Source organism: Tinamus guttatus, unplaced genomic scaffold, assembly GCF_059628265.1.
Source record: "Tinamus guttatus ecotype Peru unplaced genomic scaffold, ASM5962826v1 Tinamus_guttatus_pri_ptg000629l, whole genome shotgun sequence".
NCBI classification, from domain to species: domain Eukaryota; kingdom Metazoa; phylum Chordata; class Aves; order Tinamiformes; family Tinamidae; genus Tinamus; species Tinamus guttatus.
The window spans coordinates 1,755,298-1,765,667 of NW_028289163.1; the positions used below are offsets into that span (position 1 = coordinate 1,755,298).

Consider the following 10,370-nt stretch of genomic DNA (forward strand, 5'->3'; position numbering starts at 1 on the left):
TTGGTGGTTCTTACATTTAACGCCAGGCTCCAAGTGCAACATTTAATTACGCACTTGGCGCCTAATCTGATTTAGAAACCAAGTGTCCTTTAACTGGAAACAGGAGAAAAATCATCTTAAGGAGCAACGGGCAAGGAAAGGCCCAGCTGTTAACGCGGGTCTATTTAAACAGAAAGCACCTGAAATGAGGCTATTGCTTAGAAAGAGGGGGAGGAAGGGGCAAACCTTTGGTTTCAGTGCTAATAAAACGGATTTTAATGTAGGGTTTGTGGGAAGCAGCAAGGAGAAGCAAACACAGAGGTTGCCAAGGGGCTCAGGAGAGGGGGCTGCGCTTTCCCGGGGGCTCCTTAGGGGCGGCCAAGCACAAAGGGGGAATCCCCTGCGTTTTTATGGAGCCCGTCCGAAGCCGCCGCGGGTGCCGGTTCCGCAACCGAGAGCGCCCGGCGCTTCCCAAGGGAGCCCCGGGAGCCGCGGGAAGTCAAACCGGCCAGAGCCCCGGCTACCCGTACACGGATGAACACACGCACGGCCTCAGCTATAGGTGCACACACAGCAGCGGCAGCTACACAACGCGCGCGCACGTAACCCCAGCCCCGCCGTTATAACCCCGTTCATAACGCGTAACACACCGGTATACCGGGGAGCCCGGCGGCAAACCCGCCTGGCAGCGCGGCCCGCCAAGCGCCCGGGGAATAAAGAGGCGCATAAATAAACACGCAGACCCGTAAAACGGGCGGCCGCTTCACCCCGAGCCCCGCGCCCAGCCCCGCTAACGCGGCGCCCCGCACGGGAAGGCCCCGCCGTCTGCCGCCGCCCCCCGGCGCGGCCCCCTCACCGCGCGGCGGCCCCCGCGCTCGCGGGAGCTCCCCGGGGCTCCCCGACGGCGACAGCGACGGGGCCCGGGCCGGGCCGGGCGGCGGCGACAGGGCCCGGACGGCGACGGCGCGTCGGGGCGGAAGCGGAAACGGCCGCGAGGCGCCTGCGCGCGCCCGCGCGGGGGATGCCGGGAAGGAGACGGTGGAGGCGGGGGGAGGGGGGAACAAGCGCAGCTCGGACACGTGACGCGTCCCCAGCCGCCCGAGTCACGTGGGGCTCTCCCCTCCCCGCGCTACGTCACGAGTGACGCACCGCCCCGCGCGAAAGGCCGTGTGCAAAGTGGGGGAGGAGACTGCGCGTGAGGGGCCGTGCGCAAAAGGTGCTGAGCGTGCGGGGGGCGGGGCTGGGAGATCCCTCCCCCCCCCCGCCCCCGCTCCCGATCCCAGGGGTTTATCCCGGATTTCCACGCGCGAGCGGAGCGCGAACACAGACCACGCTGCCCAGAGGCTTCTTTTATTGCGGAGCGCGCGGGGCCGGGCCTAGCAGCCCAGCCAGGGGTCGCGGCGGGCGGTGCGCGCCAGGAAGGCGAGCTTGCGCGCCATCTCCGCGTTGTACACGCGGCGGCTCGCCTCGTAGGCCACGCGCTGCCGCCGCCGGCACGGCTTCTCGTAGTAGCGGCGCCGCTTCACGTCGTCGATGAGGCCGTCCTGCGTGAGGATCCTGCGGGCGGCGGGAGCCGGTCAGAGCCCCGGCCTCCCCAGCATCCAGATCCCCGCCGGTTCCCGTTTGGAAACTTCCCATCCCCGTTAAAGTGACGGGGAAGCTCCGCGAGCTCGTGTGTGTGCTCGCTCTCCAAACGGCGCTCGGGCAGCGGGGAACCGCGGGGAAAGCGGAGGCGGGTGGAGGCCCCGCGGGAGCTCGCCGGGGCGGGAGCCGCGCACCGCCCGCCGCGCCACTCGCCTGGTGAGCGCGCCGTAGGCCGCGTCCACGTTGCCGCCCTGCACCATGACGGTGCGCGCCACGAAGCGCGCGTGGTTCGCCATGGCGGCGGGAGCGGGTCAGCACCGGGAGCGCCCCCGAGACCGGCCTGGCCCCGCCCCGCACCGGGACCGAGCGAACCGGAGCCAAGGACTCACCGCCGCACGCACCGGAAGCGGAAGTGGAGCCGTGGGGAGCCATGGCAACGGGGGGGCGGGACGGCAGGAGGGCGGTGCCTTCGCGGGGAGGCGGAGAGATGGGCGTGGCCAGACTGCAGGGGGAGGGGCTGGCGCGATGTGGGCGGGGCCTCTACGTAATGAGGACGGTTGCCTCGGCCGCACGTGGGCGGGGCCAGGCTGCAGGGGGCGGGGCCGCGCGCGGTGACGTATGCCGGGCGGAGCCGCGTCCCCCCTCCCTCCCCCAGCAGAGCCGCGCGTGGACCCCAAGGGACTTTTATTGCCCCCCAATAAACCCTTTATTGCCCCCAAAAAACCCTTTATTGTCCCAAAACCCGCGCTCGCGGCGGGGGAAGGGCTGGGGGGAGGAGAGGTCCAAGGCACGGGAGTGTCTCCGCTGTCACCCCCAGTCCACAGGGGGGAGGAACCCCCGCGCTGTGCTCCCACCAGAGCTGCTTCCACCCGCAATTGTCCCAAACTGCTCCGTTTCTGCAGCGTTTCGGCCTGCGCGCTTCCAAAGTCTCAGTTTACAAAATATATAAACCCCGAGAAGGCAGAAATAATTAAAGGGGAAAAAAAAAAGAAATAAAAAGGATGGGATCCATGGTCAGGCGTGCGGCTGCGCGGGCGGCTCCGCAGTCTGGACGCGCGGGGGGGCGGCGTGTCCGTGGTCGGGGGGGTCCCCGGGGAGGCTGTGGGGCCGGGGCGGCGCTGGGGGGCCGGAGGCGGCGGTGACGGTGACGGTGATGGCGGCGGGGGGGTCCGGGCTGGCGGCGGCGGCTCCGGGCAGGGCGCAGACGGGCACCGCGTGCACCCACGTGACGCTCACGCCAGGGCGGGCGGCGGTGACGGCGGCAGCGGGCGCCGGGGAGGCGTCGCGGGGGTCCCCGCGCCGCCGTCGCTGCTCCGAGGCGGCCGATTTGGGGGCGACGTGGGGGAACCAGAGCTTGAGCATCATCTCCACCTGCAGCAGCGTGCCCAGGTAGCGCTCGCTGTGGGGCAGCGAGCGGGGCTGTCACGCGGGGACGCGGCACCCACGGCCCGCGGAGGGTTTGTCCCGTTTCGGGCAAAACTCACCCCATTTCAGGCTTCTGCAGCACGCCGATGATCCTCTGGATGCGGTCCATGGCCACGCTCTGCTGGAAGCTGCTCAGCCCTGCGCGCATCCACAGATCCCATGGGATGGAGGCAAAGCTAGCGGGAAACGCATCCCAACCCATAGACGAACGCAGGGAAAGGGACCCCGGGAAGGAACCCGGGAACGCGGCTGCTCCCCTCACCCCGTTAATGTCTAATGACAGCGTCAGCTCACAAAGTGCTGGGGCCCCACGTGGGTGGGTTCCCCCGTGGGCGCCCGCACCCCCCGGGACTCACCCTTGTCGTAACGCCCCATCTTGAGCCCGTCGAGCAGCTCGGCCAGGGGCCGGATGAAGCCCTGGAGCTCCTGGCACTGCGAGGAAGAGGAGGGCGATGAGGAGGGCCCTGGTACTGCAGCTTGCACCCAGTTTGCACCCAGTTTGCACCCAGTTGTGCACCCTGGCATCTGCAAACCTCGCGCCCGGGGACGCCTGCCCAACCCGCATGCTCCTCGGCAGGATTTTGGGTCACATAACTCACTTTTTGGGCAAAGAGGCGATCGCCCTCGCTGTGGGCGGGTTCGGGGTCGCCGCGCGGCCGCTTGGCGGGGGGGGCACGGGGCGGCCCCGGGCGGCGGCGGCGCCGGCGGCCACGGGGGGCCGCGAGGCCGGGGCTGCCGTTGCTGCCCACGGGCTCCATGGGGGCTCCTCGCTCGGGAACGGCGACTGCAGAGGCGGGGAGAGAAAAAGGAGGAAAAAACACCCAAATCCGTGACTTCCCCCCCGCGGCGCTGCCCACGCGCGGCCGCTCCCCGGGGAGCGCGTGGGGCCGGGCCCGCGCCCCGGGCCAAGGCTGGGCGGGACGTGGCAAAAGAACCCGGGAACATCGGGAACCCCGGGAACACCGGGAACACCGGGAAGCGGCGCGTTCCCGGCGCCCCCGGGGGTGCCGGGCTGCTCCCCGGTTCACCCCGGCAGGGCTGGGGAGGGTCCCCGGTGCCACTCGCTAGTATCGAGGTGGTCCCCACGTCCCCCCCGTTGGTTTTCGGCGTTGTCGCCGGTGCCTCCTGGTAGCACTGAGGTGGCCCCCCGTCTTCGGTGCCTCCCCCTCGCAGCCCCGGCCCGCAGGACGCGGGGACACCCGGCTCCGCCGCGGACCCCTCGGGAACCCCCCGCCCCGCCGGTAAAACCGGCGGCCGCCGCATCCCGGCGCCCACCGCGTCTCTCACCCGCTGCGGCTCCGCGCGGCCCCGCGTCTCGTCCGGTCGCTGCAGTCCCCGCGGCGGCGGCGGCTCCGGTCCCGGCTCCGTCCGCGGTGCCGCCCCCGGCGCCGGCTCCGGGCGGCTCCACGCGGCCACGTGCGGCGCGGCACGTGCCTGCCGCCGCGCCCCGCCCCTCGCACGCCCATTGGCTGCGCCGCCGCCGCACGGCGGCCGGGGGCACCGCCCCTGCGCGCCCATAGGCCCGCGGCGCGGCCCCGGCGGCCAATGGCGAGGCGGCGCCGCGCGGATTGGCCCGGGCCGCGGCGCCCCCCACGCCGCGTCCCTGCGTGCGGTGCGGCGGGACACGCCCCCTCGGGGGCGGGGCCGGAGGGGAGGGGGCGGTGCGGCCGGGAGGGGCGGGGACACGGGGGACGCGGGGATGGCAGCGCGTGGGGACACCGGGACATGGGGACCCCGGGACATGGGGACACACGGACACGGGGGTGTGGAGACACGGAGACGTGGGGACGCGGGGATGGCAGGACACGGCGACACGGGAGTGTGGAGAGAACGGGACACGGGGATGCAGGATGGCGGGGACGCCGAGGGACACAGGGATGTCAGGATGGGGGATGCGGGACGTGGCGCACGGGGATGGGGGACACAGCGTCCCGGGGCCGGCTGCGCCCCCGCGCGCTCGTGACGGCGGCGGGATCCACGCGCAGCCGCACGCGGGCATGAATGGGGCCGCGGTCCCGCCCCTGCCGCCGCCGACCAATAGCGCGCGGCCGCGGCGCCGCGTCACCCGCGGAGGAACCAATGGGGCGCCCCCCCCGGCCCGGCACAGTTACATAATGGGGCCGCGGCGGGCGCGCGCGTGTGTCCGCACGTGCGCGCGGGCGGTGCGGGGCGCATGCGCAGTTCCCCCCTCCCATCCGGGCGCGTGCACGCGCCTGGCGCACATGGCCGCGCACGTGGGCGCGCCCTGCCCGGGGGCGGGAGCGGGGGACAGCCCCCCCCCCCCGCGGGAGGAGGAGAGGGGGCCGGGCCGCCCGCGGGCCCCACAGCACCCGGGAGCCCGTTGCACCCCCGGACCCACAGCACCCACAGACCCACAGCGACCCTGGACTCATTGCACCCCCAGACCCACAGCAACCCTGGACCCACTGCACCCCCAGACCCACTGCACCCCGAGACCCACAACAACTGTGGACACACTGCACCCCCAGACCCACAGTGACCCTGGACCCACTGCACCCCCAGACCCACTACACCTCCAGACCCACAGACCCACTGCGCCCCCAGACCCACAGCGACCCTGGCCCCATTGCACTTAGGACCCTATTGCACCCATGGTCCCATTGCATCCAGGACTCTTATTGCATCCCCAGACCCACAGCAACCCTGGCTCCACAGCACCCCCAGACCTACAGTACCCCTAAACCCACTGCACCCCTGGACCCACAGCGACCCTGGACCCACAGCAACCCTGGCCCCATTGCCCTTAGGACCCTATTGCACCCATGGTCCCATTGCACCCAGGACTCTATTGCATCCCCACACCCACAGCACCCATGGCCCCTTGGCACCCATGGTCCTATTACACCCCGAGACCCACTGCACCCACAGACCCTATTGCACTCAGGGCTCCACAGCACCCACGATCCCATTGCACCCAGCACCCTATTGCACCCATGGTCCCATTGCACGCAAGGTTCCACAGCACCCGTGTCCCGCAGCAGCCCTGGCCCCGCTGCAGCCCGTCCCGGTGCCCCCCTGGCTGCGCTGGCCCAGGCCGGTGACGGTGACGGTGACAGGGGAGGCCCCAGGCTAAGGGGCCTCTGCGGGGCCGGGCCGGGTAATCCGGCCACGCGGGTGGCATAAAAGGCACCGGGCCGGGTGACGGGACGGGACGATGCTGCTGGCCCTGGCGCTGCTGCGGGGCCTGGCCCCCGCGCTGGCCGCTGCCGGTAAGTGCCACCCGCCGCGCTCGTCCCCACGTCCCGGCTGCCCCCCTGGGTGCCGTCACGGCCAGGGGTGGGCACGGCCAGGGACACCTCGGTGGCACCTCTGGAGCGGGGTGCCCGTCCCCAACACCGCCGCCCCTCCGCAGGGTGGCACTGGACGTACGACGGTGAGCGGGGACGGACGCCCCCGACGGCACCGGGGACCCCCCCATCCGGCCCCAACGGCCACCCCGGGCAGCAGGGGGCCCAGGCGTCCGGCTCGGAGCCCCCCACCTGCTGCAGCGCCAAGGAGGGCTCCCGGACGCCTGGGCCCCCGCGCGGCTCCTGGCAGGCGCCAATGGGCCCTTTGTGCTGCCCTTACATAAGCCGGGGCGCCGAGGGCAGCCCTGGCGCTGGGCGGCAGCCAGAGCTGCGGCCCCGGGTCACCCCGGACGGGTCCCCAAGGGGACGGCGGCTGCGGCGGGGACAGGAGCGGGGGCCTGGAATGATGCCAGGGGGATGGAAGGAGGGACTGGAAGCGGGGATGGGGTGGTGATGGTGGGGGGGATGCGATGGGATGCAGTGGGGCGGGCAGGTGCAATACTGTGGAAAAGGCAATTCTTGGGAAAATGCAATGCTGGGAAAAAGAAATTTGGGGGATAACGGAATTCTTGGGAAAATGCAATGCTGGGAAAATGAAATTTGGGGGATAACGGAATTCTTGGGAAAATGCAATGCTGGGAAAATGACATTGGGGGGATAACGCAATTCTTGGGAAAATGCAATGCTGGGAAAATGAAATTTGGGGAATAACGCAATTCTTGGGAAAATGCAATGCTGGGAAAAAGAAATTTGGGGGATAACGGAATTCTTGGGAAAATGCAATGCTGGGAAAATGAAATTTGGGGATAACGCAATTCTTGGGAAAATGCATTTGTGGGATAGCACAAATGTGGGGATAACGCAACGTGGGGAGAGCCAGGGCTGACGCACAGGGCCGGGGGCCTGAGCTTGGGGATGGAGGGGACGGGAGGGGGCCCCCCCGGCCGCCCGGACGCCTGGGCCCCGCTGAGCGCCGGCCCGCAGGCCCGCACGGGCAGGAGCGCTGGGCCGAGGCCTTCCCGGCGTGCGGGGGCCGTGCGCAGTCGCCCATCGACATCGAGACGCGGCGGGCGCAGCCGGAGCCGGCGCTGCCGCCGCTGCAGCCGCTCGGCGCCGCCGGCGGCACGTGGGAGCTCAGCAACAACGGGCACACGGGTGAGCGGGCGGCCCCGCGCGTCCCCCCCGGTGTCCCCGTCTCACCGTGTCCCCGTCTCACCGCGTTCCCGCAGCGGTGCTGGCGCTGCCGCGGGCGCTGACGCTGCGCGGGCTGCCCGGCGCCTTCGCGGCCGCGCAGCTGCACCTGCACTGGGGCGGCTCCGAGCACCTCGTGGACGGGCGCGCGGCCGCCGCGGAGGTGAGTGGCACCGGTGGGGACACGCGGGGACACGCGGGGGGACCCAGCGCGCCCTGCCCCGCAGCTGCACGTGGTGCTGTTCGACGCGGAGCGCTTCGGCGGCGCCGGCGACGCGCAGCAGCACGCGGGCGGCCTGGCCGTGCTGGCGGCGCTGCTGGAGGTGAGCGGCGCCCCGGGGCCGCGCGGCCGGCGCGCGGGGCGGCCCTGACGGCGCCGCGGCCCCGCAGCCCGGCCCGGAGCACAACGGCGCCTACGACAACGTCCTGCGGCACCTGGGCAGCGTGCGCTACGCGGGTGAGCGCGCGGCGGGGACAGCGCGCGAGCGAGCGGGCAGCGCCGGGGAGAGAGCGGCGAGCGGGCAGGGGGCGCGAGAGCCACTGTGCGAGCGAGGGGGTAGAGCCTGGGAGAGAGCGACTGTGCGAGCAAGGGGGTAGCGCGTGGGAGAGAGCGACTGTGCGAGCGGGCAGGTAGTGTGTGGGAGAGAGCGACTGTGCGAGCAAGGGGGTAGTGCCCGGGATAGAGCGACTGTGCGAGCAAGTGGGTAGCGCGTGGGAGAGAGTGAGTGTGTGAGCGAGGGGGTAGCGTGTGGGAGAGAGCGACTGTGTGAGCGAGGGGGTAGCGTGTGGGAGAGAGCGACTGTGCGAGCGAGGGGGTAGAGCCTGGGAGAGAGCGACTGTGTGAGCAAGTGGGTAGCGCGTGGGAGAGAGCGACTGTGCGAGCGAGGGGGTAGCGCGTGGGAGAGAGCGACTGTGCGAGCGGGCAGGTAGTGTGTGGGAGAGAGCGACTGTGCGAGCAAGGGGGTAGCGTGTGGGAGAGAGCGACTGTGTGAGCAAGTGGGTATTGCCTGGGAGAGAGTGAGTGTGTGAGCAGGCGGGTAACGTGGGGAGAGAGCAACTGTGTGAGCAAGTGGGTAGCGCGTGGGAGAGAGCGACTGTGCGAGCGAGGGGGTAGCGTGTGGGAGAGAGCGACTGTGCGAGCGAGGGGGTAGAGCCTGGGAGAGAGCGACTGTGCGAGCCAGTGGGTAGCACATGGGAGAGAGCGACTGTGCGAGCGGGCAGGTAGTGTGTGGGAGAGAGCGACTGTGCGAGCAAGGGGGTAGTGCCTGGGATAGAGCGACTGTGCGAGCAAGTGGGTAGCGCGTGGGAGAGAGTGAGTGTGCAAGCGAGGGGGTAGCGGGTGGGAGAGTGCAACTGTGAAAGCAAGTGCGTAGCGCGTGGGAGACAACTGTGCGAGGCAGTGGGTAGAGCCTGGGAGAGAGCGACTGCGAGCAAGTGGATAGTGCCTGGGAGAAAGTGAGTGTGCGAGCCGGCGGGTAGCATGTGGGAGAGAGCGACTGTGCGAGCAAGTGGGTAGAGTCTGGGAGAGAGTGAGTGTGCGAGCAAGTGGGTAGTGCGTGGGAGAGAGTGTTCAAACAAGTGGGTGGTGCATGGGAGAGAGTGAGTGTGCGAGCGGGCAGGTAGCGTGTGGGAGAGAGCAACTGTGTGAGCAAGTGGGTAGAGTCTGGGAGAGAGTGTGTGAGGAAGCGAGTAGTGCGTGGGAGAGAGCAACTGTGCAAGCAAGCGGGTAGCGTGTGGGAGACGACTGTGTGAGCAAGTGGGTAGTGTGTGGGAGAGAGCGAGTGTGCGAGCGAGTAGGTAGCGCCTGGGAGAGAGTGAGTGTGTAAGCAAGTGAGTAGTGCGTGGGAGAGAGAGTGTGTGAGCAAGCGAACAGCACCTGGGAGAGAGCGACTGTGCGAGCAAGTGGGTAGCGCGTGGGAGACGACTGTGCGAGTAAGTGGGTAGCGCCTGGGAGAGAGCAACTGTGTGAGCAAGTGGTAGAGCCTGGGAGAGAGTGAGTGTGCGAGCAGGCAGGTAGCACATGGGAGACAACTGTGCGAGCAAGTGGGTAGTGTGTGGGAGATGACTGTGTGAGCAAGTGGGTAGTGCCTGGCAGAGAGCGAGTGTGCGAGCGGGCGGGTAGCGCGTGGGAGACAGCAGGGGCCCGGTGCAGTGCATGGGGGAGCCGAACTCCCCACCCACCCACGCTGCTGGCCCCCCAGGACAGAGCACGTCCATCCCGGCCTTCGACGTGCGGCAGCTGCTGCCCGCGCGCCTGGACCTCTACTACCGCTACAACGGGTCGCTCACGACGCCGCCGTGCGCGGAGGGCGTCATCTGGAGCGTGTTCCGGGAGCCCGTGCGCGTGGGCAGCGCCCAGGTAGGGCCTCCCTCCCCGGGGGCTCCCGCCGGGGTCCGCGCGGGGCCCCGCAGGCGCCCACGGCCTCCGTGCCGGCAGCTGGCGCAGCTGCGGGGCGCCCTGTTCGCCACGGAGCCGGCGCACGCGGCGCCGCGGCCGCTGCTGCGCAACGTGCGGGCGCCGCAGAGCCTCCACGGGCGCCCCGTGCTCGCGTCCGTGCCCGCCGGTGAGCCCGGGTCAGGGGGAACGGGGCGCTCGGCCGCCCCCCGCGCCGGCCCGGCCCTCACGGCACCGCTTCCCCCCTCGCAGCGCCCACGGGATACGGGGCAGGTAGGGGACGCGGAGGGGACGTCCCCGCGCCGTCCCCGCCGCCGCCCCGCTGAGCGCTGCCCGGCCCCGCAGGAGAGGTGGTCGCCATCGTGCTGGGCGCCGGCGCGGGCTGCGCCGGCCTCGGCCTCGCCGGCTACTTCGTGGCCAAGAGGATGCGGTGAGGACGGGGACACCGGGGGGGCCCCGGGCACCTCCGTCCTCTGAACCCCCCCTCT

The 10,370-nt window shown here is 70.4% G+C and overlaps 3 protein-coding genes across 3 annotated transcripts; 1 reads left to right on the forward strand and 2 right to left on the reverse strand.

The window, feature by feature from the left end:
• Nucleotides 1–611: 611 nt before the first annotated feature.
• Nucleotides 612–3,746, reverse strand: CIART (circadian associated repressor of transcription). The gene is made up of 6 exons (XM_088535423.1): nt 3,588–3,746; nt 3,345–3,420; nt 3,048–3,126; nt 2,887–2,962; nt 2,675–2,750; nt 612–886 (listed from the first exon to the last, which is right to left on the reverse strand). The coding sequence occupies exons 1-6, from the start codon at nt 3,744–3,746 to the stop codon at nt 612–614; spliced, it is 741 nt and encodes a 246-aa protein (XP_088391549.1).
• Nucleotides 1,347–1,860, reverse strand: MRPS21 (mitochondrial ribosomal protein S21). The gene is made up of 2 exons (XM_088535333.1): nt 1,777–1,860; nt 1,347–1,536 (listed from the first exon to the last, which is right to left on the reverse strand). The coding sequence occupies exons 1-2, from the start codon at nt 1,857–1,859 to the stop codon at nt 1,356–1,358; spliced, it is 264 nt and encodes an 87-aa protein (XP_088391459.1). The 5' UTR covers nt 1,860; the 3' UTR covers nt 1,347–1,355.
• A 2,417-nt stretch (nt 3,747–6,163) lies between the features above and the next one.
• On the forward strand, nt 6,164–10,316 carry CA14 (carbonic anhydrase 14). The gene is made up of 10 exons (XM_088535424.1): nt 6,164–6,218; nt 6,362–6,382; nt 7,281–7,451; nt 7,526–7,650; nt 7,715–7,810; nt 7,878–7,944; nt 9,689–9,846; nt 9,925–10,051; nt 10,135–10,155; nt 10,228–10,316. The coding sequence occupies exons 1-10, from the start codon at nt 6,164–6,166 to the stop codon at nt 10,314–10,316; spliced, it is 930 nt and encodes a 309-aa protein (XP_088391550.1).
• Nucleotides 10,317–10,370: the final 54 nt, after the last annotated feature.